This window comes from Gasterosteus aculeatus, chromosome 17 (genome assembly GCF_964276395.1).
Source record: "Gasterosteus aculeatus chromosome 17, fGasAcu3.hap1.1, whole genome shotgun sequence".
In the NCBI taxonomy this organism is placed as follows: domain Eukaryota; kingdom Metazoa; phylum Chordata; class Actinopteri; order Perciformes; family Gasterosteidae; genus Gasterosteus; species Gasterosteus aculeatus.
Window position 1 is genome coordinate 10,792,681 of NC_135705.1, and position 22,797 is coordinate 10,815,477.

Genomic DNA, 22,797 nt, shown 5'->3' on the forward strand with positions numbered 1-22,797 from the left:
TACAACGCTTTATTTCTTTAAAATATTTTAGAGAAAGAATCTCACTAGTGTTCATTTTTTTCAGCTGAAATTTTGAGTGGCTCATTTGTGGGTCCTTGAGCATAAATACTGAGCTGCATCAGGGCTATCCATAAACACATTATAATTCAATGTTACCTTTTGAAATCTATTTTGAAATTGACTGTCTCAACTGAACTTGAAATGCAATTTCAATCTATTTGATTAAAATGATAATAGTTTGGGTCGTATTACAAACGTTTGCACAGTGCTTTACCAAAAGGGGGAGAACTATCTATTTTCATGTTATGGTATCAGTTTGAATATGAAATGTCATTGACGAACACACCTCGGGGTATAGTCAAAGTTATCAAACAAGTTTGAATTTTATTTGGTTTATCGTGAAGGTGCAATCGTTTCAAAAATAAGATAATTTCATCAAAATGGCTTTTGTATTGTCAACCCTTAAATTTCCAAACCTACAATGTGGTCTATTTAATTTCTATACCTGTACTTTACTTTATATCTAGAAAACCGTTCCACTGCATAAGAACAAATATGCTGGATGAACAAATAGGAAGTTTTCTTGGAAGAAGCCGGTGCACTTCATAACTTGTCCTCAGGGGGCGGTGTCCCAGTCTAAAGACCGCCCACCTCCATCACCCGGAAACAGTCACTAAAGGTCAGTTGGCATCGCTCTTCCAACATGGCGGTGAATCTCACAGACCTCTCCCTGCCTCAATTAGAAGGACTGAAAACCCAACTGGATCAGGTAACCCAACACTAAAAAAGGAAATATGAACCCATTATGTATGTGGGGTCAGAATTAGACTTTATAAGGGTCATAATCTAAATGAAAACGGCATGGTAGCTAAATAGCACATCCGAAGCTAACGGTACAAACGCTAACGTCCCTTAATTTAACGTAACGTTAAAGATGCTATTAGCAAGTTGGAACTATTACCACGTGCGTACATTTTACTTTGGCTTGCGGGAATATGTTAATAATACTGTAAATTAGTGGCCTAGGGTATTGACTGACATTATGTTCTTTATTGCATGGTGTAGTTGTTCTGACAGTTCAACACGGTGGTTTTCTAACGTTACATATGGATGTTTTGCAGGAGATCGAGTTCTTGACGTCTTCAATTGGTCAGCTCAAAGTTGTCCAGACGAAATATGTTGAAGCAAAAGATAGTATGAACGTTCTCAACAAAAAAAACAAAGGTGTGTAAAATACTTTTCTGACTTGCTGCCTCAGCAAGCCTTTATTAAAAGTTGCTACTGGAGTGATGACATATTTAGCTTCACAGTAGTAATTCATTTGGAATGATGATTCATACGTTTTTCTCTGGTGATATTGATTATATCACTAAAACTCGGCACATTTAAGTTTGTTGTATACATTTTCCTCCCAACCAAAGGACTTTCTGCACACCAGTGTGTTTTACTGAATTATATGTCTTAAACATGCATCATCTTACAAAAAGTGCAATTATGCTAATCAAAGTTGTTGAAATCAGCCTTGAGCTTTGTATCTGCAGCTGAAAGAGGTAATGTGTTAATTCTCATTCTCTTGTCACACAGGAAAAGAATTGCTGGTCCCGCTTACCAGCTCTGTATCCTTTTTCCTCATGGTTTCCTGTTTTGTGTGATGTGCCTTAATGAAGTTATGTGTGTCTTGAGATGTGTTTGGTTTCCCTTGACCTTTGTTCTTCTCAGATGTACGTCCCTGGAACATTAAATGATGTGGAGAATGTTTTTGTGGATGTGGGGACAGGATATTATGTAGAAAAGGTATAGATATTTGCATTAGAAAACCCATAAGAAACTGAAAAAATGGGTAGAACGTGTATTCTAATAGTATAACATTCTTTCTTAAAATTGAATTTATTATATATTTGTCTGTCCCTATAGAATGTGGAAGACTCAAAGGCCTTCTTCAAGCGTAAAATAGAATTCCTCACGAAGCAGATAGAGAAAGTTCAACCAGCGCTTCAGGAAAAACACGCCATGAAGCAAGGTAAGTAAAAGCTATTAAATAGACCACTATTTTCTCATTATTTCTTCTCTAAATGTCATCACATCTTTCGATTCAAAACCATATATTTTAATGCTGCAAGTTGCTTATGTTTTACCTAATCTAGTGGATATTACAAGTATACATCCAAAACACGTTTTAGAATGAATAAGTTATAAGAAAATGGTTATTTTGCAAAGGGGTTTGCCAATTAAATTATTACAAATTTATACTCCCTTTACTTCGATAAGCTTTCCTTAAAATGTATAAGACCATTTTCATCTGAAACTAGCTGCTGGCATTGGTGCATCTCCAATAGTGTGGTTCGTTTTAGCCTAATATTAGCTTTTTAACAGAGGTAAAAAGAAAGAAACCTCAGAAACAACTGAGGATTATTTTTGCCTTAAAGTTCAATGGTTGTAATAATTGCAGAATGGACAACATAATCAAACTACGATAATGTCAATCCAAATGGCCTTTACGACAACAGTAACCACATTAGTGGCAGTAATAGTAGAAATAATGATAGTAACATTATTACTTGTATTATAATGGCAGCAATGGATACTACAGGCTGATCCTAAAAGCGGTGACTTTAGCACTAATAGAAGTTCAAATGTGACTAATGTTAAGGATGGTAGCCAGGAAGGGCCACAGCAGCAGGCTCAACTATGATCCATTGAAACCTCCTGAGATGTGTTATGTTTTATGTGTTACACGCTTAATTTAACTTGGATATTGTTTTCTTTCTTACAGCTGTGATTGAAGTAATGAACGTGAAGATCCAGCAACTACAGCAGAACCAGCCGGCATCCCAAGTGGCTGTACCTACCAAGGCTTAACGAGAGAACCTGTTTCAACTCCTCATGATTTGTGTATGTTTGTGTGCAAATAAATGAAGTTGGTGAGTAAATGATGTCACCACTGAATTATGACGAGGCTATTGTTTTGGTAAAGACTTGTGTACTTGGTCATTTTAATTGTGTGTCTGAAACATTTGCATAATTAAAGTGATCATTTATTGATGGTACATGTTTCTTGTATTCTGTTTTCATCAGTGGGGTCCACTACAAAGATGTACTTTTTTTTTTATGCGTCCGGGGAGCCAAGACTGTTGGCGTGCGGCATTAGGTCTTCTTTGCCATTCTAGTGAATGCAATGTCTTATCTGGCATTATTTTAGCATGAATAGGTACAAGGAATTTGACTCAGATTTTACTGAACTGGACCCGAAGCTACTTGTATGATTCCACCCTCACCACTTCTTCCCCTAGATGACAACCAGGACAGGGGGACACCTGCTATACTGGTCGTCAAGCTCAGGGTCCTTGCTCTTGGTTCTAAATCATGGGACTGATCATTTTTGATAGAGAACTAAGTTTATGAGTTTCTTTTTTTCTGCTCCTTTCCAATCGTAAATTGGCCCTGCCAGATAATCTAGTTTTACAAATGGTTAATTTTAACTCTCAAAAAAGTAACAAAGGCATCTTGTGTCCCACCTTTTATAGGTTGTAAAATTGGCATAAATACTAACATTCAACAATATTTCCCTCTGATGACCTGTTAAAATTATTTTTAAGCACTTATATTCGGTGTTCTAATATTTCACATCTATTTTGTTGACGTAATTTATTAAATATGTTTTTCCACACATAAATACATGCAGATCGATATATATTTTGAGCGCAGCAAATATCCCTTTCTGCTTCGTATCCCTTAAAAAGTAGACCGAATATAACTTGTAAAACATTTATCTGCGGTCCCCAATTGTTAGAAGACAAAAGTTTGCCCACATCTGTTACAAACTCCACACCGTTGTCATATCCTGTCAGCAATAAGCAGCCACTACTTGATAACTCTTGCTTTTCAATGTCATGTGAAATATCGGTCACTTCAACAACAAAAAAAACTGCAGCTCTGGAAGTCACGTCACGCCGGCCTTAAGGCAGGTCTCACAAAGTGCACCGGCTGAGCTCCGCGACCCGCCGCGTCCTCTCGCAGGGGTCACGCGCAGTCAGCCGCTGCGCCTCTTTAGCGTGCGTTGCGGGTGGAGTGCAGCTTGTCGGGGGGGGACAGAGGACGCAGCTGTCACACGCTGGACGAGCGCTTCCTCGGAGCGGAGCAGAGCGGGTACCAGGACTCGAGTTTAAAGACCACGTCGCGTCAAATGGGAACGATTCAAATCGGCTTAGCGGTCGTTGGTGTTTTGAAATAAGACGCTTTCAACGTCGTGCGTGGCATCGTTCGGGCTGGAGCGCGTTCGGCGGTTTTGGGTAACGTTACCGGGGAGACGGTAGCTACGACGACGGGTCGCTTTAAATAGTTGTGAGGCAACATTTTTTTTGTGAGCGGTAAAGCCTTCGATAAGAATCAAACCAACGGGGCCATTGCATCTGCCGGAACTGAGCCGAGGGCACCATACGGACCGGATCGAGGCAGCATGGTGAGTTTCGGGGCCTGGGAGAGGGCACGCTAGCTAACACGCGACAACCTGTTTGCGTCCTTCCAGTGGGACAAACCTGCTTTACCCCGTTGTGGTAACTTTAACCTTTTAGCTGACTCTTAATGGTCACACTGCCGAAACAGGACTTTAATCACGTGCATGGTCAGTTCATCATGTAAGTCTGTCAAACAAATTAGCTTAGGGTTGTAAAGTAAGGCCGGTTCTAACTGGTCTGCTAGTAAACTTAAGCTAGTTAGCTAAAGGCGGGTATATATGGTTGACTGCGTAATACCCAACACGCTTAACGTTACCCCATCAACACGTGTATTAGGACACAATGTGGAGAAAACATGGCCTCTCGCTTTATTGCGCTAGTTGTTAACTAACGTTAAATGTAGAACGCGTGTCCTTAACGGCTCTCACGTGATGACCAGTAACGTTACGTGGTTTGTGTTAAAGGTAAAGTTAATACGCCGCGGTGTAAGTTAGCAAGCTATTCAACGTTAGCTAACTGTTAGCTTTCTTAGAGTTCCGCGATAAAGGTCATGGGCTGCGGAGACGTCAACCTTGAGAGGAACAATGTGGGTGGATACGGTAATCAATCAACACAAAACTCCTTGAATGCAGATGTATCCGTTTTGCATTTAAAGAGACGATTTTTAACATCGTCACATATAGTTGTGCTGGAACCATGTGCTCCTCTCCTCCGCCCACGCCACTATGCTTCACTGCAAACCAAGAGCTGTCCAATCGTTACCAAATTCTGGACAGGAGACTGGATAACGTTAAAGGTTGTGAGAGGGTCGCAGAGTGGTTTTGCATAGATAACAGAAGCGCAGCCGAGGTTCCGCAGAGCATGACAGGTCAATATGCCATGTTAAACATACGCTGAAGCTCAGAGGCGGACTTTGTAGCATGTGACTGGGAGAGGCGGGATATGAGGGACGACGCAGCCAATGAAACGGACGGATTTGAGTGAAGAGCCAAAGTCTCTCAAAGACGGAAACCGGTGCAGATCAACTACACCATTGGCTGTGGGGAAGAAAGTCGCTTCTGAATGATTGAAGTACCCTGCTAAGAAATAGTAAAGGAATGAGTGGTGTAAAACGTAGAAACTGTTTTCAAAACGTATTCCTTAAAAATCTACAGTTTTTGAGTGAAGGTTAAAAGAAGACGAGAACTGAGGTAATGAAAAGCATACATTGTTTTCCTCGTTTTACATTTGTTCATGTAAAATTGGCATCTTAATGTCTGTATTAAAAAAAGAATAAAGAATAAAATAAAAGCATACATGCATGTAGGGATTCAAAGAGGAGTCAGCGCTAAACACTGACTTTTTAAAGTGATTGTCATGCTGGCATTTAAGATAAAAAGCACTTACCTGAATCGTTTTGCACATCCCTTTTGTTATGTTTAAGGGATAGTTGTGTATCCAACACTCAAACTATTTCATGTAAAAATATGTCCCTTTAAATGCACCAGCCTTTATGCACAGTCCTGTTCTGACTAACTGCAGTATTTAAATATCACTCATGAAAGATATAGTAATATTTAGTTTGTGATGCACATTCCGCTGCTTGTGGCCCCTTTTTATGTACTAAAAATGGTTTGCCACTGCTGGAAATTTCTTTTTCCAAAAATCTGAAAGATCACCAAAACATTGCTCTCTGCTCAAACTTAACGCAACATGTTTCTTGTAACTTACTGCTGAAAAGTGTACCCAAAATGTTGTAACACAAGTGTATTTTTTATAATCGTGCAGGTTACCACAAAGGGAACAGGTCTGAACCCCAACGCTAAAGTGTGGCAGGAGATGCCTGCCCACCAGAATGACGTCCCAGAGGAGACAGCGGATTCTCCATGGCTACTGACCTACCCGCCTCCTGCTGAGATGACCGACGGTATGAGCTTTGTACTGTGCGCAGTGTTTTTCTGGTAGTTGAGGAAATTGTTGTAACTTGTGTTCTTTGCTTGTCGAGCGCATTAGATGCTGCTGTCTAAACATGACCTTTATTTCACAATCCTTCTCCCTGCGCTTGTCTCTGCCATCTCAGGTTACGCCGACGTTCCATCTTCAGCAGGAAAAGGATATGAAGCTGAATTCCCGGACGGCACTGTTGCCTACGCCTCTGTACCCGCAGAGTGCATTGTAAATGGCACTGACCACACTATCTCTGAGTATTTAGTCTTTGACCCTCAATGTGACTCGGCCATAGATGCTGATGCTTCTGAAGGGCAGCCAATGACCGAGGAGAACCTAAGAGAGTCTTTGAAGAAACAGCTCGAGTTCTGCTTTTCTAGGTTAGTGGGGAAGAAATGTTCTCTCTCTCTCTCATATATATATATATATATATATATATTATATACCTTTTAAACAACACTAACTGAATTGTCATGCTATGCTTTTAATGACTGCATTAGAGCTAGCTATTTGTAGAACAGAGTATATAGGTGCACCTGAAGTGTGTCACCTTTTTTTAGGGTATGAATCATTGGTCTAAAGGATTTTTGACATTGTGACTGATTGTTTTTTTCGCAATGTTTTGGGTGATTGCAGAGAGAACCTGTCAAAAGACCTGTACCTGATATCCCAGATGGACAGTGATCAGTTTGTTCCTATCTGGACCATTGCTTGCATGGAGGACATCAAAGCCCTTACTACTGATATGGCGCTCATTCTGGATGTCCTGCGAGGTAATAATGCTGCTCTTCTGCCTGCATTTGTGCAAACCGCTTGCGGCTTCAATGACACTTTACAGACAGAGCTCAGCGACATGTCAGACTTGAATGAGTGACCTCATTGAAGTCCCAGTGAAATTGTAGTTGGTCTTCCAACACACAAGACAGGCTGACACATCGTCCTCGTGTCATAATCTATTTACAAGACTAAAGGAGTTTTAAAAGAAATGTGTTTTTTATTATTTGTTTGGACCTATGTTGTTAATTATGTGCACCGTGTGTGATCTAAAGAGGCTTTTTTTCATCTTGATTTAAACTAAGTTATTTAATCTGACACAAATTCTCTACTTGCACTATGTAATTGTATTGTTGGCCCTCAAGTACCTTTCAGATGGTGAAAACACTTGTGTTGTGTCTTTGTCACAGCTTTGCCTATGGTGCAAGTGGATGAACCTGGAGAGAAGGTTCGGCCAAACCACAGTCGCTGCATCATCATTTTGAGAGAGGTACCAGAGACCACACCAATTGAGGTAAAGAAAGTTCCATACTGCTCGCTAAAAACACTCCTTCATGTGTAATCTCTGACTTGCTGAATTTGACGCTAAACTTTATTTGTTGTAGTGGGTATATTGTAGCTTATTTTCAATTTATTGTAGCAGAGCCTGCAGGGAGATGTTGTGCGAGTTTAGTGTTGGTGGGTGAACGGCATAATATGGGCCTTGCATCTCTTTCACAGGAAGTGGAGGCTCTTTTTAAGAGTGGAAACTGTCCAAAGGTGTTGGGTGTCGAGTTTGCACACAACAGCAACTGGTACATAACATTTCAGTCTGATTTGGACGCACAGCAGGTACGTCTCCACATTAATGAACACGTGGCTTACTTTTATACCATTTGCTGCATACTCCTAAAGTCAAAGCTCATGTAAAAGAGTCTGCTGAACAATACCACTACATATTCAATGTGATCTGTAATTTGCTCTGATCCCATTATTTATTTTTTTAGAACAAAGTTCCACAGTGTAGGTGCAAGATTTTAATTTTGATCATATCTTTCTTTGCTACAGTAGCCTGTTCACTTTGCAAAACTTTACGGGAAGATGCTCTCACAAATGTTTGATTTTATTAACAACTCCTTATTGTTGGTAATTAACAGTTTCAGTTCTGAGCTCTGATCATCACATTAGTGCCCCAGGAGTGAGGGTGAGGATTGTATTAGAATTGAAAGACAGAACTTCTCTAACCTTGTGAATATCTATATGTTTTGACTATAGGCCTACAGATACCTAAGAGAGGAAGTGAAAACGTTCCAGGGAAAACCAATCATGGTGAGTTCAGTGACGGAAATGTAAAACTAATAATTAACTTTATTTAGTATGTTGCTACGGGGTTTTTTTCAGCTGGGATCCCTTGTTATTATTGCTTGTTATTCACACAGTTGTATGGAACCAGCAGGCCTTGTGTTGCACAATTAGTTCTGTCATCAGCTATTACGTCACTACCCGGGCTAATCCGGAGCCTCGGGAGTGACCTTGGGAAATGTGTACAGAGAGACTTGATAAGCAGGGAGGTGTATGTCAGAAGTGCCCTTATATCTCTAAACAGTTTTATTTCCCTTCTTATCGCAATGTGACATTTACCTCTGTATTTCAGGCATCTAATACATCCTTTTTCAGGTGGACTTTGAATTGACCTTGTTTGCATTTGATGAAACAAACAAGTCTTGTGACATTTATGGCCTTGTCTAAACCCCAGTGATGATCAGTATCGCGCTTGGAAGGACCCATATGCACTGTGGCTGGTTGGGAGGAACCATCATCTGAAGCTCTTTATCAATCTGCTTTGTCTGTGCTTACTTTACTTCCCCATATTCTCTTTTACTCACTCTCTCCCACCCTCCCCCCTCCCCCCCTCTTCCTCCTAGTCAGTGCAGTGTTGTATGGCCTAATGACCGTGAGATTATGAGATCTGAGGGGACTGAAAAAATAGGCCGATCTCTTAGCAAATTCGTAGCGAACACAGCTGATTATGTTCTTTCTTTCTCCCACCACCACCACCACCAACAGGCCCGCATTAAGGCCATAAACACATTCTTTGGTAAGAACAGCTTCCGCAGTGTGAACTCGAGTGTGTACAGTCAGCAGGCCCAACCACAGGCTCACTATAGCGCCCCAGTTTACATGCAGCAGGCGTACAGCCCCCAGCAGCAGTACCCCGTGTACCCCGTGGTGTCTCCCTCATGGAACCCTGCAGTCGTCCCCTACTTTGAAACACCACTGGTGAGGGAACAACTTTTATTTTAAATTTTCAAATGTATTATTCAACACATAAGAGACAGTGGTAAGAGCTTATCGTCAAATTGTATCTACCACTACCAGGCACCTTTTCCACATAGCGGTTTCATGAATGGTTACAGCAGTCCTGGGAACTATGAACCAAACGCAAGCACTATCAACAACCATCGACCCATGAGCAGGAACCGGTAGGTGCAAGTCACAATTACATGGTACCTCCCTTTCATAGTCATGCTGATTATCAACTGGGGCGTATTCATGGTAGTATGAAATGTGTTTTCTCTTGTTTGCCCAGACACCATGTTAAGGGTCACCCTAGGCCTGGAGACATGCCACCTTCTCTTGCTCAAGGGCCCCTAATGGATAGCCTGTCTGGTCCCTTAAGTCCACGACCCCTCCAGACATCAGTGAATGCGACCGGCACCACTATGGGAACAGCCTCCCTAACCTCCTTCAGCCTTAAAGACACTTCTCCACAGGCCATCCTACCAAGTGGATATCTGAGTGAAGCTTCCCGGGGAAGGTGAATGAATATTATCCTGCTTATTAACACTGGTGATGAAGGTTTACATCCAAAATGTAACTAGCAAATATGCATTAACGCGCGTGTCGTGAATAATTTTCAGTTTGCGTACCTTGTCCTGTTTTGTTTTTTTACATCTCAAAGTTACATTGTCTTTAAGGAGACCCGTAACATTGTCATTCACAATTTGCTCCAGGAAAATGAACTCATTGCATTTTTATATTTATTTATATAAACATAAAAAATGTTCTAATGTGAAATGATCTGTATTCATTGTAGGAGAGGTAGCTACAGAGGCATGAGGAGGAAAAGGGAAGATGAAAATACTACGGTCAGTATTTCCTCTTTCATCTAATGAAATAAAGTATTATTTCCAATGTTGACCAAAGCGGTCCTGGTGTCATTCCTTTTATAAAAAGGTATTTTGTATTTTATTTTGTATTTTTTTTGGCAAACTTCAGTGTTAAATATCTTACATTTTGATGCAAATTGCTTAAAATTACAGAGGCCTGTCCCTCTGATGGAAACTAAAGTACCTCCTCCACCGAAGTTTGACCTGGCAGCTTCCAATTTTCCTCCTCTGCCGGGATCTGTGGTCAGTATGCTGGGAGAAACTATGCCAGAGATGCGCCTTTCTGATGTTGTGCGTGGCCTAAAGGTAACAAACAAGGTAAATATCGTTCATACCTTTTTTACTGTCGAGACTGCTGTAAGCCACAAAGAAGGCCGTTGTTTAAATGTACATCATTGTATATTCTTGATTATTTCAGCCTGTGAATCAAGAGGTTGCCGGGACCCGACAAACTAACCACTCTGAAGAAGCTGTCGTCAAACCAAATGCTCTAACCCAGGTGGCTGAACCTCCTCCTGTGACACCGCAAACGGTGGATCCACCAGTCTTAAGGTAGTTTTCATCAAGTTTCTAAAACGTCTCTGAATTGAAAAGGCATAAACAATGGAATTAACCAATATTTGACCTTTTTTTGTTTAAACAATTTAGTGTGTCTCCTCCGGCAAAGGAAGAGGATGTAGCTGAACCTTCTATTCCTAAAGACACATCCTCCCCGGCCCCCCTCCCGACAGCCTCTGAACCCGCTCCCTCCACCTGCAGCCAGTCTGCTTCTACTGAAGCACCGTCCTCATCGCCACCATCTCCAACATCGGAGCTGGTAAGGCCCGCCTTGTCATCACGACATCAGCTTATAGTTCCCTCTTGAATCACACATCATTCAAAATAACCCTTAGACTGTTTGAGGTTGAATTGCAGCAGATAGCGTGTGGCTGTTTTATTGTTTTCATTTTGTTTCATTGTTTAAATTCTGCCCATTGTTTGCTTACCAGGGGTCAAGAAAGCTGAGCTATGCAGAAGTGTGCCAGCGGCTGGCCAAGGAGCCGCCGCCACCACAGACGCCCTCCCCCTCCCCTCCCGCCTCCTCAGCCAACCAGCCACTGCAAGAGCTCAAGGTTAACCGGGCGGAGGAGCCTCGTCACAACTCCAGGCGCACTACAGAGAAACCCGGGGAGAGCCGCCCCCCTCGCCAGCCTTTGCGCTCCTTCAGAGGGGCCAATGGCCAAGCCCGACCCGGAGCCCTGAAGACTCGGGAGAATCCGAGAGACCTAAATACTGGCAAACCCTTCTCTCCTCACCGGGGAGCCAGACGCAGTGGCAAAGAACAGAACATCCCCCCTAGATCCCCCCACATAACGGGAGAAAAATGAACCTATAAAACAGAAAGGAAAAACTATTTATGTAAATATATAATATATGTAAATAGACAGATGATTATATTTCATTTGACAGACTTTTTCAAAGAATCTAAATATTGTTGCAGACCTGAAATACTTTTAAAGGAGGTGCACATACTGATTTGAGAAAACATACTTTGCTTAAAGTAATCTCACCGTGACGTTCCCAAAAGATGCCTTCATAAACGGGCTGAATCTGTAGTGTGTAAATGAGAGGGATGTTGTTACTTTTTAAATAGAAGGTAGTCTTGACATTTAGCAAGCGCAGTCGACATCTTAAATGAGGCCCGTCTGGGTAGCGATTTATTGTTGGTATGTGATTCATCCAGGGTGTTGTACCAAATTTGTTTTGCATTGAAATCAAGGATGTAAGTGATAATGAATGACGAGGAAGATGTTAAAACAGTGGGGTGTTTGATTAACTACAGAAGGTTTGAGGAGCCGTATTTTAAGGCCTTGCATAATGTAGAAACGGTCTACAAAAGATGCTGATGAATATGAAATGTATTCAGACTATTGCGTTGTGCAAACATTATCCTTTGTTTCGCGTTAGTCATCTTAGTGATGCAGGTGTTTGATCAATACTAATGACTGATATAAGCCCTGTAAACTTACAGGACTAGATCAGTTTTTCTTTTTTTCTTTTTTACAGGAATGTATCAGGGATTTAACTCCTGTGCACATCTGTATGTCTTGTACAAATTCTATAGTGAGAAAAGTAGTTGTCAGCCAAATAACCTCCTGTTGCTGAGGGTTATTGGGCTTAAGCAGGAGCAGAACGACGATATCCTTGCTTGATCACAAGTCACTAGTGCGTGTGTGTGTGTGTTATGGAATTTGGTGGCTAACTTTGGTTCTAGGCCTGGGTTCTAATGTGGCTCGTTATGTGTTTCCAGTTTCGGGATGGTTTCTGGAGTAGAATGATGGATCCTTAAGAGTAAGCTGTCCTTGTTTGTTACTCTCGATTTAAGGTGATTATTTCATGGTTGATGTCGATGTCTAAAGGTGATGCAATGAAGTTGATAGCCTGCATTATTTTTTATTTTATTTGATACACCATAAGCTTCAGATGAATGTAGTCCTTTTTGGTATAAAACCACTTTTGATCTTGTAAATGTCCATATGTAGTAGTAGCTTTCTTTGAGTGCGTGCATATACAGATTTTTCTTTTCTTTGTTAATGTTCTTGTTTTTCGTGCTGGGTTTAATTTTCTATGCTTTTCTTCTACTGGTATTAACAGTTTTTGTATAAGAGTACATAAGCGTGTCGACTGATCCAAGAAAAGATACCAGGTTATTGACAACTGAATTGGATTCTGATCAGCCAGTTATGTCTAACGGTGAGCAGAACACAACTGGACTTTCAGTGGCGGGAGTTTAAATGCACCATCCTTAAATCTCCTGGATTCCTAATCCTAAGAAGTTAAACATGGAAAGGGGTTGCACATAATTGTGCAACTTAAGTGTAACTGTTTAATTATAGTGTTCTTTTTTCGTCAGATTAATCTGTTGTTGCAATTGGAAATGAACAAAAAATCAGTGAAGATAAGAATTGTAGATTTTTAGGATTTGGGGGATAAATCATTTTGAATGTCTGCTGCTTGTAGGGACTTTATTACAGTGTGTTCGGTGTCTTGTAATCTGTAGTTCAGCTGTCTCCTGTGTGTACTGTATTATGGTTGTTCGAGATTGCGTTGGCTTCAGACTGCATGGAACTATTATCACAACCCAAACCTTCAGTGCCTTAACTCGTTTTGTAAAAACAGTGCAAGAATTGTGAGTACATCTATTCGTCACACAAAACGTGGCTGGTTAATTCTTTGTCAAAATCCAATGTATGTCATTTTTGACACTGAAGACACTGGATTCCACTTGCGGCTGATCCCTTGTTCTTGTAGGTGCAGGGCTGGTTAGAGTGAAGCTTTATGCCTGTGCGCATGTTTGTCAGTTATGTCTATGACACATTTCATTCTCTTAACTTGTCGATGCAATGTCAGTCTTGTAACAATGCTGCGTTTAACTCTCAATCATGAGATTGCAGTTTTACGCCTAATACACTGGTTTATTATGTGATTGCTGAGCCTGAAATGTAAAAAATAAATATTTTTAAACTTATTTCTGCGTGTGTGAAATGATTTGTCTTGTGGCCCTTAATTTTACTTTATTTGAACCTGCAATTTTGCCCATCACGCAACACACACGGACACCACCCGGAACTAAGTTGGCGTATTCGGTTTAGAATCTCTACAGTGCTCTGACGTGTGTCACCAGCACAAAGGAGCGGAATAACACTGTGCTGAAATTAATTAAAGATCGTATGTCAAGGCAACATCGGAGGACATGAGGATGCAGTGAAGTCACCGGCAGCAAGTCCACGTTTTCCCCTCGTCGTCAACCCTGTTACGTAATGTTAAAACCGTGTTCTCGCGGTGTTGCTAATGGAAGTGTCAGAGTGTCAACAACGGCCAGCCATCGGTTCGGCAGCACTGTCCGGAGCAGGGAGGGGGGAGTCGAGAGGCTATAACGTCTGGTAAGTTTAGCCACATTTCGGACCATTGAGCGTAAAATGTGAGATTTCTGGGTGTAAATTCAATGTACGTTCATACAGTGTGATGTTTTCATGCGGTCGTACGTTAGTTTATGGGCACAGCTTTTTTTCCCCTTTTAGCATTAGCATGCTAACGTGTAGCCAACCGTACTGACTTAATGACGCTAAGCTAACCGAAGCTTCGATTAGCTGTTAGCATTATCTCAGCTAGCTATGTTGTGATTAGTAGCTATGCTATAACGTTCTCTTTGTGAGGCGTATCCGATCGTCATCTGTCTGCTGTTAGTTTCCATCGTGTCAGCTTCCAGGCCCGCTATAATAACACTGCTGTCCGGTTTCTGAAACCAAACATGTTAGGGTGGTTAGCTACTAGGTTATGCTAGCTTAAGGCCCATCTCTGTTGCGGTCGGAGCTAGCCCGTGTATTGACACAGCGGGCTCACCTGCCCACAGTCCGTAACTAAGAACCACGCCGAACGACCTCGAGTGGTCGCCGGCTCGTCGCATTGACTGGCGGTTACGGCAGCTGGCTCAGCGACACACTGCTGCCTCGTCGTTCCAGTCAAACGCCGGTCCCCGGTTATCCGACACCGAAGCAAAGGTTCCAAACAGGCCAACAGTTATGGCCTGTTTTCTTCATAACCAATTATCACCAGGAGGATTTTCTAACGTCCTTGGTGACCGGTGTGCACGCGCAATTAATGGCGCTGAAATGTGTCCATCAGTAGGTGCGCGGTGGTGCCGTTAAACTGCCGTTGACTGATGCTGCAGGTTGATGCATAATGAAGTGAAAACACCTGCTTACGTACTCTAATATTAAACCGTTACATTTGAGTATTTTCTGGTGTGTATACTCATAAAAAGTAAACAGTTACAGTATCGCTTCAGTAGCATTCAACAAATACCAGCAATATATTGTTTTAGTAATTTACGACTGAATATGTATAAATGAATAGAGCTGTTAACAAATTATTGTTTGTTTGTTGTTTTTTTCCCAGAACATTTGTCTGAGATGGGGGATGATCGGCCCTTTGTGTGCACTGCCCCTGGATGTGGGCAGGTATAACTGGAGAATGCTTCATGCGATATGTTGATCTCTATAACAACCTCTTCACTCTGTTAACACTCGATACCTCTGATCATCCAGCCGAGCCATCTGAAACACATCTTTGCCTCTGTTGTCATTACATGAACTCACTCCTATTTAGTTAAAGGGGAATTTGGCGATTCTACTCCAATACACTTTGTTTCAAACCCAGCTCTCTGTTCTGTGTGCATACGCTGAAGAAAAGAGTGGTCATATAGAGTTTGCTTTAAATGAAATACAAAGTGTCTCCGTGCGAAACCACACAACTCCTGTCAGTACAGAAGAATGTTCATAGATGTATAAAGAAAAAGGCAGTGGGAGCAAGAGGGAGGGTGAATCTGGCACATGCTAACAGTCTGAAGTAGCACTTTCATTTGTGTATTTGTTTTGGTATTGATTTTCAAATATAAGCAATATTTGTCCAGAATCTCAGACTTCACCTACTGTACAAATTCCAAAAGAATAGATAATGATCAAATCCTACTTAACTGTGGACCATCGCCTCAGAAAGCAGGTGTATTGTTTATCTTCTGTCAATTATAAAATCAATTTCTATCAAATACTCACATTTTCCAGCAGCACAGCGGACACTGTTGCTACACCTCATATTTTGTTTTTAATCTTTTTTTTAATCTGCAGAGATTCACAAATGAAGACCACCTTTCAGTCCACAAGCACAAGCATGAAATGACATTAAAATTTGGTCCGGCCAGAACGGACTCCGTTATCATTGCAGGTAATGACATTACCATTTGAAATGTGTTTTTTTTTTTTAAATAAAGCTAAAAGATTTACCCAGTTGTCAATCCTCTGATTGTTTTTATATACTACTGGGATGATCCATCTGTCCTGTTACCCCCTCGAATAACATACTATATGTTTTTGGTTGTTGGGCGTTTTTCCAGACCAGACACCCACCCCCACACGTTTCCTGAAGAACTGTGAAGAGGTTGGCTTATTCAATGAGCTGGCCACCTCCTTTGAAAATGAGTTTACCAAAGCACACGAAGACGACCAGAGGACCAAACACCCGGTGAGAAAAGGGATAAATTAACGCATTAAATGAATGTCACGCTGTGTTTCCTTATTAAAGTGATGTTGCCATTTTTTTACTTTAGAGAATCTGAAAGGTTATACTCATCTTCTGCTCTCTGCATAGGCTGCACCTTTACAAACACCATCTGAAGTCAAAGTTAAACATGAGGGTCCTTTGCAAGTGGATTCTTCCTCTCCCGGAAGTCCAGATTCCTCTTCCAGCATGTCAGACAACAGCCGAGACTCGAGGGTGAGAGGCAAAGTACAATGCATTACATCAAGCGAGCAACTTGTATCACAGCCACGACTGTGAGTGATGTCCTGTTGTGTGGGTGCCACCCTGGTTAGTGTCCAAAAAATCACTGATAAACCAGCTATTTGTTCAATGCAGCAATATACCAGCAATTTTGTCAATTGAGCATACCTGCTTTATGAAGGCTTTTGTTACCGGTTGTTGAATATCAATGATTAGTTTCCTGTTCAGACAAAATATATTTCTCAAAGGAGAATACGTTTTATTATTACTGTTTGATTTGTCAACAGGAGATTCTGACAAAGCCGGTGGTAAGCTCTGCACCCACTCCAACCATTGTACGACCAGGTTCTCTCCCCCTTCACCTGAGCAATGATGCACTTCACCCAACTCTGCCGTCTCCAACATCTGTCATCACGCAAACACCGCCCTCCAACAGACAGCTCAGGTAAACTGCAGTGTGTTCCTGTTTGCACTATTTTTAAACATTTTAAAATTGATATTCTGGGAAAATGTTCACAAAAATGTCCGTCCGTTATGGAGTTTGTTGATATTATCTGGTTGATTGTTGAATAGGGATGTAACGAATGTTCGCGGTGCTGCCAATCAACAGCGGAAAGATTGAAAAAAGAAAAAAGAATGGCTGTCAATTTTTTAAAAACTTTACATGTTGAAATCGTCAGGAGGAGAACCAGCAACATTAACTGTATGCAGCTGCGAGGGTGACAAAGTCTTGCTTAGCTGAATTCCATCAGCTGATGTTAGCAGTGTGCACCAGTTATAGTATGATGCGTTCGCAAAAGAAAGAGCTGTGCCCATAAACTAACATACGACCACATGAAAACATCATACTTTATGAACGTACACCCAGAAGAACGTGCCCCTGCTGTAGCATCTGAAGCCCTTCTAAGTCTATTATTTTGTGAGCTTAGATGTTGCGTTAAATTAATGAAACATAAGCTTATATATTGTTGGAAATTGTTTGTAATTAATTTTCTTTCATTTATGCAAGATCGTCTTTGCATTACGTTTTGAGTTGTCCAGCCGTCTGTTTGTTCCATTCATGTGAACGTCCTTTCTCTGGACCGCCTAAAGAGAATTTAATCAAATTTGGCACAAATATAAATATAATCTATAAATATTGTCAACCATCAAGGATAATTAGAATTTGTTCTTTTAAGGTTCAACACTGACAATTTCACACAGATGTTTAATTTGTGTGAAACTGCAAGCCTGTAGTTATAGTTTTGATTTTGTCTTTTCTGCCATTTATTTTTCTGTTTGAAGTTTAATTTATTTATTTTTTCCCCGTCTTCTCTTCTTGATCTAACAACACAGGTGAAGTAGGTGTGTTGATGCTAACAGTCCTCTACAGCTCCATATTGCTGTGATTCTTCAGATACCCCCTAAATTGTGCCTACTTTTAAGAGATCAAAGAAAATCCTTCTGATGATGACCCACATATTCTCCAACTGCCGTTTCATTGGGACTTGCTGGGAGTGTCGGCTGGCAAAATAAAATGCTTTTCCATCCTGGGTCTCGATCGGTATTGTGCGGCTATAGAATACAGGATCGTTCATTTATAAGTGTCCGATTTGGTCAACAGTTCCCCAACAAGTGTTTTTCCACTGGTGAGGCTTCCTAATGGGCAGACGCTCCCGCTGCTGCCCAGTCCTGGTCAGATGACCTCAGTCATATCTGTAAGTTAATTTCAAATCATGAAAAAAATATCTATATGTAAATAACTATATTTCTACTTTTAGTAATATTTAACGTATTCCATCTGTTTCTCTCTCTCTTGTGTGTTTGTTTTAATGTGGAGCTTGCGAGGCCAGCGACCGCGGTGCCCAACATCCCAGGGATCCCAGGACCTCCAGTTGGTGGGGCCAGCAGTGGATCATCCTCCCCATCTGGGTATAGTCTGCACTCGGAGACCAAGATGGTGAGATGAGCACCCAAAACCCCATCTGGAGGGCTGCAGGCTTAAACAAAAGTGTTCATTTATATAGTTTCATATTTATAATTGAATAGTTTCCCTGATATTGACATCTGTATTTAAACAGTGTGTTTGAGTTAAACTTACGAGTGTTGTTTTTCTGTCTTTTGTAGCGGCTTAAGGCAGCTCTCACTAATCAGGGCCCAGGAGCACAAGATGGGGCTTGTGGGGGGGCAGGATCCATCCCGGCTGTCCCCCAGCGACCGGAACAGGGCCAACAACCCACTCAGAACTCTGATGCACCATCACCTGCGCAACCCCAGGTAATACCAATGCCACATATGCTCGTATACAGACCCTCAATTACAATCAGAATCTTAAACGCCTTAAGTGTAGAGAACCTTTTTATAGGCGTGAATGTATACAAACATGGGTCTCTCAGATAATACGCAATCCATAATCTGTCTTCAGTATCAAACACTCAACCCCCTTAACCTAAACAAGGATTATTTGTGACATATTAAGCAGATGTTTTGGGTCAGAGGCAGATTATGATGCTGCATAAACTAACTGGAAACGTGCACTCAAGAGTGTAGCTCTCCACCAGTTGTGTGTGTGGTTGAGGAACAGGAAGTGCACGGCAGGCTGCGAGTCCACCGTTTGGCATGTCAGTATTGGAATTAAGGGGAGACGATATGCAGGTTACCGTGTCATACGAGGTATGAAGTAGATGATCGTCATATGATCTTTGCTTATGTCATCAACTTCACCAGACAGGCAGTTGGCACCCAATAAGTAGATAGTGTAACTGGTGGATTACTTCTAGTGAATGGCATTCGTTCCCAGGCAGACCTCATCTAAACAAGTGCTAGCAGCTAGTATTGCCTGCTTGTTAATGTCCATTTCATCCTAATATAGCCTACATTTGTGGACTTTGCTGAGATAGACTAGATTGAAAGGTCCATCATTCAAAGCTGAGCTTTGGGAAAGAAGGAGACACCATAAACGATAGGAGAGAGATAGAGAACAAAGCCTGCGGCATACAAATAACCTAGTAGCATTCCCTGTCGACCCTCCTTTCTCCCAAGGTGTCCCCTGCTCAGCCAACAGGAGGTCGGCGGCGGCGAGCTTCAGAGATGGACCCCGACGAGAGGAGGGAGCGTTTCCTGGAGAGAAACCGAGCGGCCGCCTCTCGCTGCCGGCAGAAAAGAAAGCTGTGGGTTAACTCTTTGGAGAAGAAGGCAGATGATCTTGCCGGCATGAATGTGTCACTAAGTGTGAGTCTTCCACTTCCCTCACACTCCAGGGTTGTATTTATAATTAAATAATGCACACAGATTGCTCGTGCTGGGAGTGATTTGGGTGCTGTATATTTTGTGTTGCCATCAGAATGAAGTGAGCCTGCTGAGGAACGAGGTGGCTCAGCTGAAGCAGCTCCTCCTGGCCCACAAAGACTGCCCAGTCACTGTTATGCAGAAGAAGGCAGCTTTCTTAGGTAACCGTTAAGCTGAAACATAGGGTTCTTCCGAGTCCAGTCTGGGAAATGCCTCACAAACACCATAAGAAAGCTGGTATCAGGTATCTGGAAGTCTGTACCACAGCATTATATGCTTCTTTTGGCATATATATGCTACACGGGAACAGCGACAACACGTGTCACTCGCTAACAAAGTCTTAACAAATATAAGGCAGAAGTCAGATGGCCAACGGGCGAGCCATCAGGTTTCTATAGATTGTAATATTTTGGTGTGGTAATATGAGACCGGAAAATTTGGAGTTTGAATTTCTATTGCATTCTGTATTTGCTTATGTTTTACGAAGGTTTTAATTTCATCCAAGCAATACAACAATGGTTGCACTATTTATATATATATATATATATATATATATATATAATTACACACACACAAACTGTTGTTTTAACAGGCTCGTATCAGATGACTTCTCAGTATAAGTTCCGTTCTGTGAATCTGTAGCAGGAAGGGAAAAGCGGCATTACAACACCTACTGAGCTTTATCACTTGTCACAACCCATCTATCATCTCATCCATCTAATGTATTCTTTTTACTCGCTCACCTCTCTTAAGGGTGAATGTTTCTTTCTCTGTGTAGCTGCAGGAGGAGAGGAAACCTCCAGAGATACTTCCAGTGAACCCATAAGCTCCCCGGCGGCGGTCATACAGCACGGGCTGTCGCCGCCCGCCGCGGCCTGCAGTCCCGGGCCCACCATCAACGGGCTGAGCGTCCGCGCTGCAGAGGCGGTGGCTATGTCAGTTTTGGCGGGTATGGGATCGAGCCAGCCAGGAGGGGTTGTCATGGCGACGCAGTCGCAGCCAACCCCAAGATGATGTGCCGACGCAGGTAGCCAGTATGAACTCGAGTGGCGTTCGGAGGCTGGACTGCGGCAAAGCGTCTGAAAAATGGGGATCCGCCCTAAAACCCCCTAACGGCCAGTGCTGACCACACAAAGACACGGCACAGAGCCCCCGCCGACGCGCCAGTCCCAGCTGTTCAGAGACGCTACGCCACTTTCTCTTTGTACATATGATAACACGCCGGACACTCGCTCTGGGGACGGTTTGGGGTCATTTCTTGTTCAGTCGTGACATTTGGAAACAAGTTTTAGATTGGGATGAAAATGTATGACTGAAACTTCTAATGTCGCGTTCATCGGTGTATTTTCATTTAACTTCAACTTCAGTCCCTCACGCTGGCTGTGATGAGGTTATTTGCTTTCCAGGCTGACAACTTTACTTGTATTTTTCATGTGTATGAAGATTATTATGCCTGATTCTGGTCGTCGACATATTGTTTGCTGCTGCAGTGAAAGTACGGTTAGAGATTGGCTGGCTGATTTCAATAAATGGCAGCCTGGAAAGTTTTATTTTTTTATGTTTACTTTTCAACCTGTCTGTGTTTCCTTTTTCAGGTTACTCTCCTCAAATACACATGACGGTTTTGTCAGCCCGGTGCATAACAAACCACGCCCTCGCTGTGTACACACTTTACCGTGTGATTTTTACCATCAGTTTTAACCCATTTGGAATGGAAGTCATGACATTAGTCCTGTATGTTTCAAACCTTTTGACTGCATGGATTACTCAAGGCTAAAGAATACCACTGTTTGTTTGTGCTTCATCATACCATCACTGTTTATAGACCTGCTTCTCTTCTGTTTTAAAACATGAAAGTACTGATGCAAAAATGTTCCTTTTTTATTTAAGGATTCCATCCTCAGTCCAAATGTGACACTTTTGAAATGTTTAGCTTTAGAAAGCCTTTAAATGATAATCAAAATATTAGATTTTAAATCACTTACCCTGGCATTTCATTTGAAGAAATCAGTGCAATATATTTTTCTATTGAATATCAATGTTCTTGCATTTATTTGTTGTGTGAAGCCCAGCCGGACGGGTTTGGTCTATTTGAGTTCAAATCTAAAGTTATAAGGTGAGCAGATGTGAAAGAATGAGATAGGTGATGAGTGCTTTCCAACATTTGAAAAGCTGTCTTGTATTATGAAGTATACCCAAATAGTTGTCCTAGGTGCTTTGAAATGAAATTTTGAAATGCAAATTTTATACCGCTGTACTTCCAAGACTATCGTGGTTTATTTCCCCTTGTCTCTGTGTTTTATTTTTTATAACGTTATTTTTTGACAGGTGCTTATCTTTCTCTGAGGGCATGTCAGGCTTTTTTTATCATGTGATTAGAATGTTCTTTTTTTCACACCTACACATAAAATATCTCTGATGTCTGTATGGAGAGTTTGTCAAATACTCAGGCTTCAAGATGGAAAAAAAAAACTTGTGTATAGTCTCAACTAATGAAGTGGTCTTGGGCAAATAATAAAGTAAATTAATGAGAAAAAAAAACTTCCCCTTCCACCTTTCCCCACTTTGTGTCTTTCACTTATTAGTCAGAGAGCTATGGATCCATCTCATGGGACCATTTATTTGATTAGTTAGACCTGGATATTTCTTTTTTGGAAAGATTTTTCTTTAGCCAACCTCACTTTCTCAGACCGGTTCGATAAAATGATTTCTTGATTCAGCAGGTCGGGAGGTATTGGGACCTGGCTGTGACCAGTGGAATTGTTTCTCTCCAAAGAAGGGTTTAATCAGTTCACTCATAATTTCTCCAGGGGGGGGGGGGGGGACAACTTTTCCCATAGGTTTGAAATTCACCGTTCTGTGTTGTATGTGTATGTATTTATGTGTTTACATATATGAAAATAAACTAT

General features: G+C 41.6%; 3 protein-coding genes across 4 annotated transcripts; all 3 read left to right on the forward strand.

Moving 5' to 3' along the window:
* Positions 1–609: 609 nt before the first annotated feature.
* On the forward strand, positions 610–3,047 carry pfdn5 (prefoldin 5). Its single transcript, XM_040202820.2, has 6 exons — positions 610–769; positions 1,122–1,224; positions 1,585–1,616; positions 1,720–1,794; positions 1,915–2,020; positions 2,774–3,047. The coding sequence occupies exons 1-6, from the start codon at positions 704–706 to the stop codon at positions 2,857–2,859; spliced, it is 468 nt and encodes a 155-aa protein (XP_040058754.1). The 5' UTR covers positions 610–703; the 3' UTR covers positions 2,860–3,047.
* A 953-nt stretch (positions 3,048–4,000) lies between these two features.
* On the forward strand, positions 4,001–13,811 carry larp4ab (La ribonucleoprotein 4Ab). 2 transcript variants are annotated; one of them, XM_040202809.2, is made up of 15 exons: positions 4,001–4,459; positions 6,222–6,360; positions 6,514–6,760; positions 7,017–7,153; positions 7,565–7,668; positions 7,875–7,985; positions 8,409–8,462; positions 9,201–9,413; positions 9,513–9,616; positions 9,724–9,951; positions 10,231–10,282; positions 10,457–10,621; positions 10,722–10,855; positions 10,952–11,120; positions 11,293–13,811. In XM_040202809.2, exons 1-15 carry the CDS (start codon positions 4,457–4,459, stop codon positions 11,668–11,670), a joined length of 2,238 nt encoding a protein of 745 aa, XP_040058743.2. In that variant the 5' UTR covers positions 4,001–4,456; the 3' UTR covers positions 11,671–13,811. The 2 variants fall into 2 exon arrangements, with proteins under 2 accessions (XP_040058743.2, XP_040058744.2); XM_040202810.2 differs by lacking the exon at positions 4,001–4,459 and adding an exon at positions 4,789–5,644.
* A 153-nt stretch (positions 13,812–13,964) lies between these two features.
* On the forward strand, positions 13,965–22,429 carry atf7b (activating transcription factor 7b). Its single transcript, XM_040202812.2, is given in 13 exon segments — positions 13,965–14,145; positions 14,148–14,226; positions 15,242–15,303; positions 15,970–16,066; positions 16,236–16,363; positions 16,490–16,615; positions 16,909–17,066; positions 18,225–18,318; positions 18,441–18,560; positions 18,728–18,877; positions 19,643–19,831; positions 19,944–20,049; positions 20,667–22,429. Coding segments are annotated over 13 exon segments (1,587 nt in total). The 5' UTR covers positions 13,965–14,103; the 3' UTR covers positions 20,903–22,429.
* Positions 22,430–22,797: the final 368 nt, after the last annotated feature.

Bases quoted from the DNA above. Each gene is read 5' to 3' on its own strand.
- larp4ab (XM_040202809.2), top strand. The intron at 6,761-7,016 runs GTTAGTGGGGAA...GGGTGATTGCAG, and splicing joins CTCGAGTTCTGCTTTTCTAG to AGAGAACCTGTCAAAAGACC. The intron at 9,617-9,723 runs GTAGGTGCAAGT...TTGTTTGCCCAG, and splicing joins CGACCCATGAGCAGGAACCG to ACACCATGTTAAGGGTCACC.
- pfdn5 (XM_040202820.2), top strand. From the start codon at position 704: ATGGCGGTGAATCTCACAGACCTCTCCCTGCCTCAATTAGAAGGACTG. The intron at 770-1,121 runs GTAACCCAACAC...GATGTTTTGCAG, and splicing joins TGAAAACCCAACTGGATCAG to GAGATCGAGTTCTTGACGTC. The intron at 1,795-1,914 runs GTATAGATATTT...CTGTCCCTATAG, and splicing joins CAGGATATTATGTAGAAAAG to AATGTGGAAGACTCAAAGGC.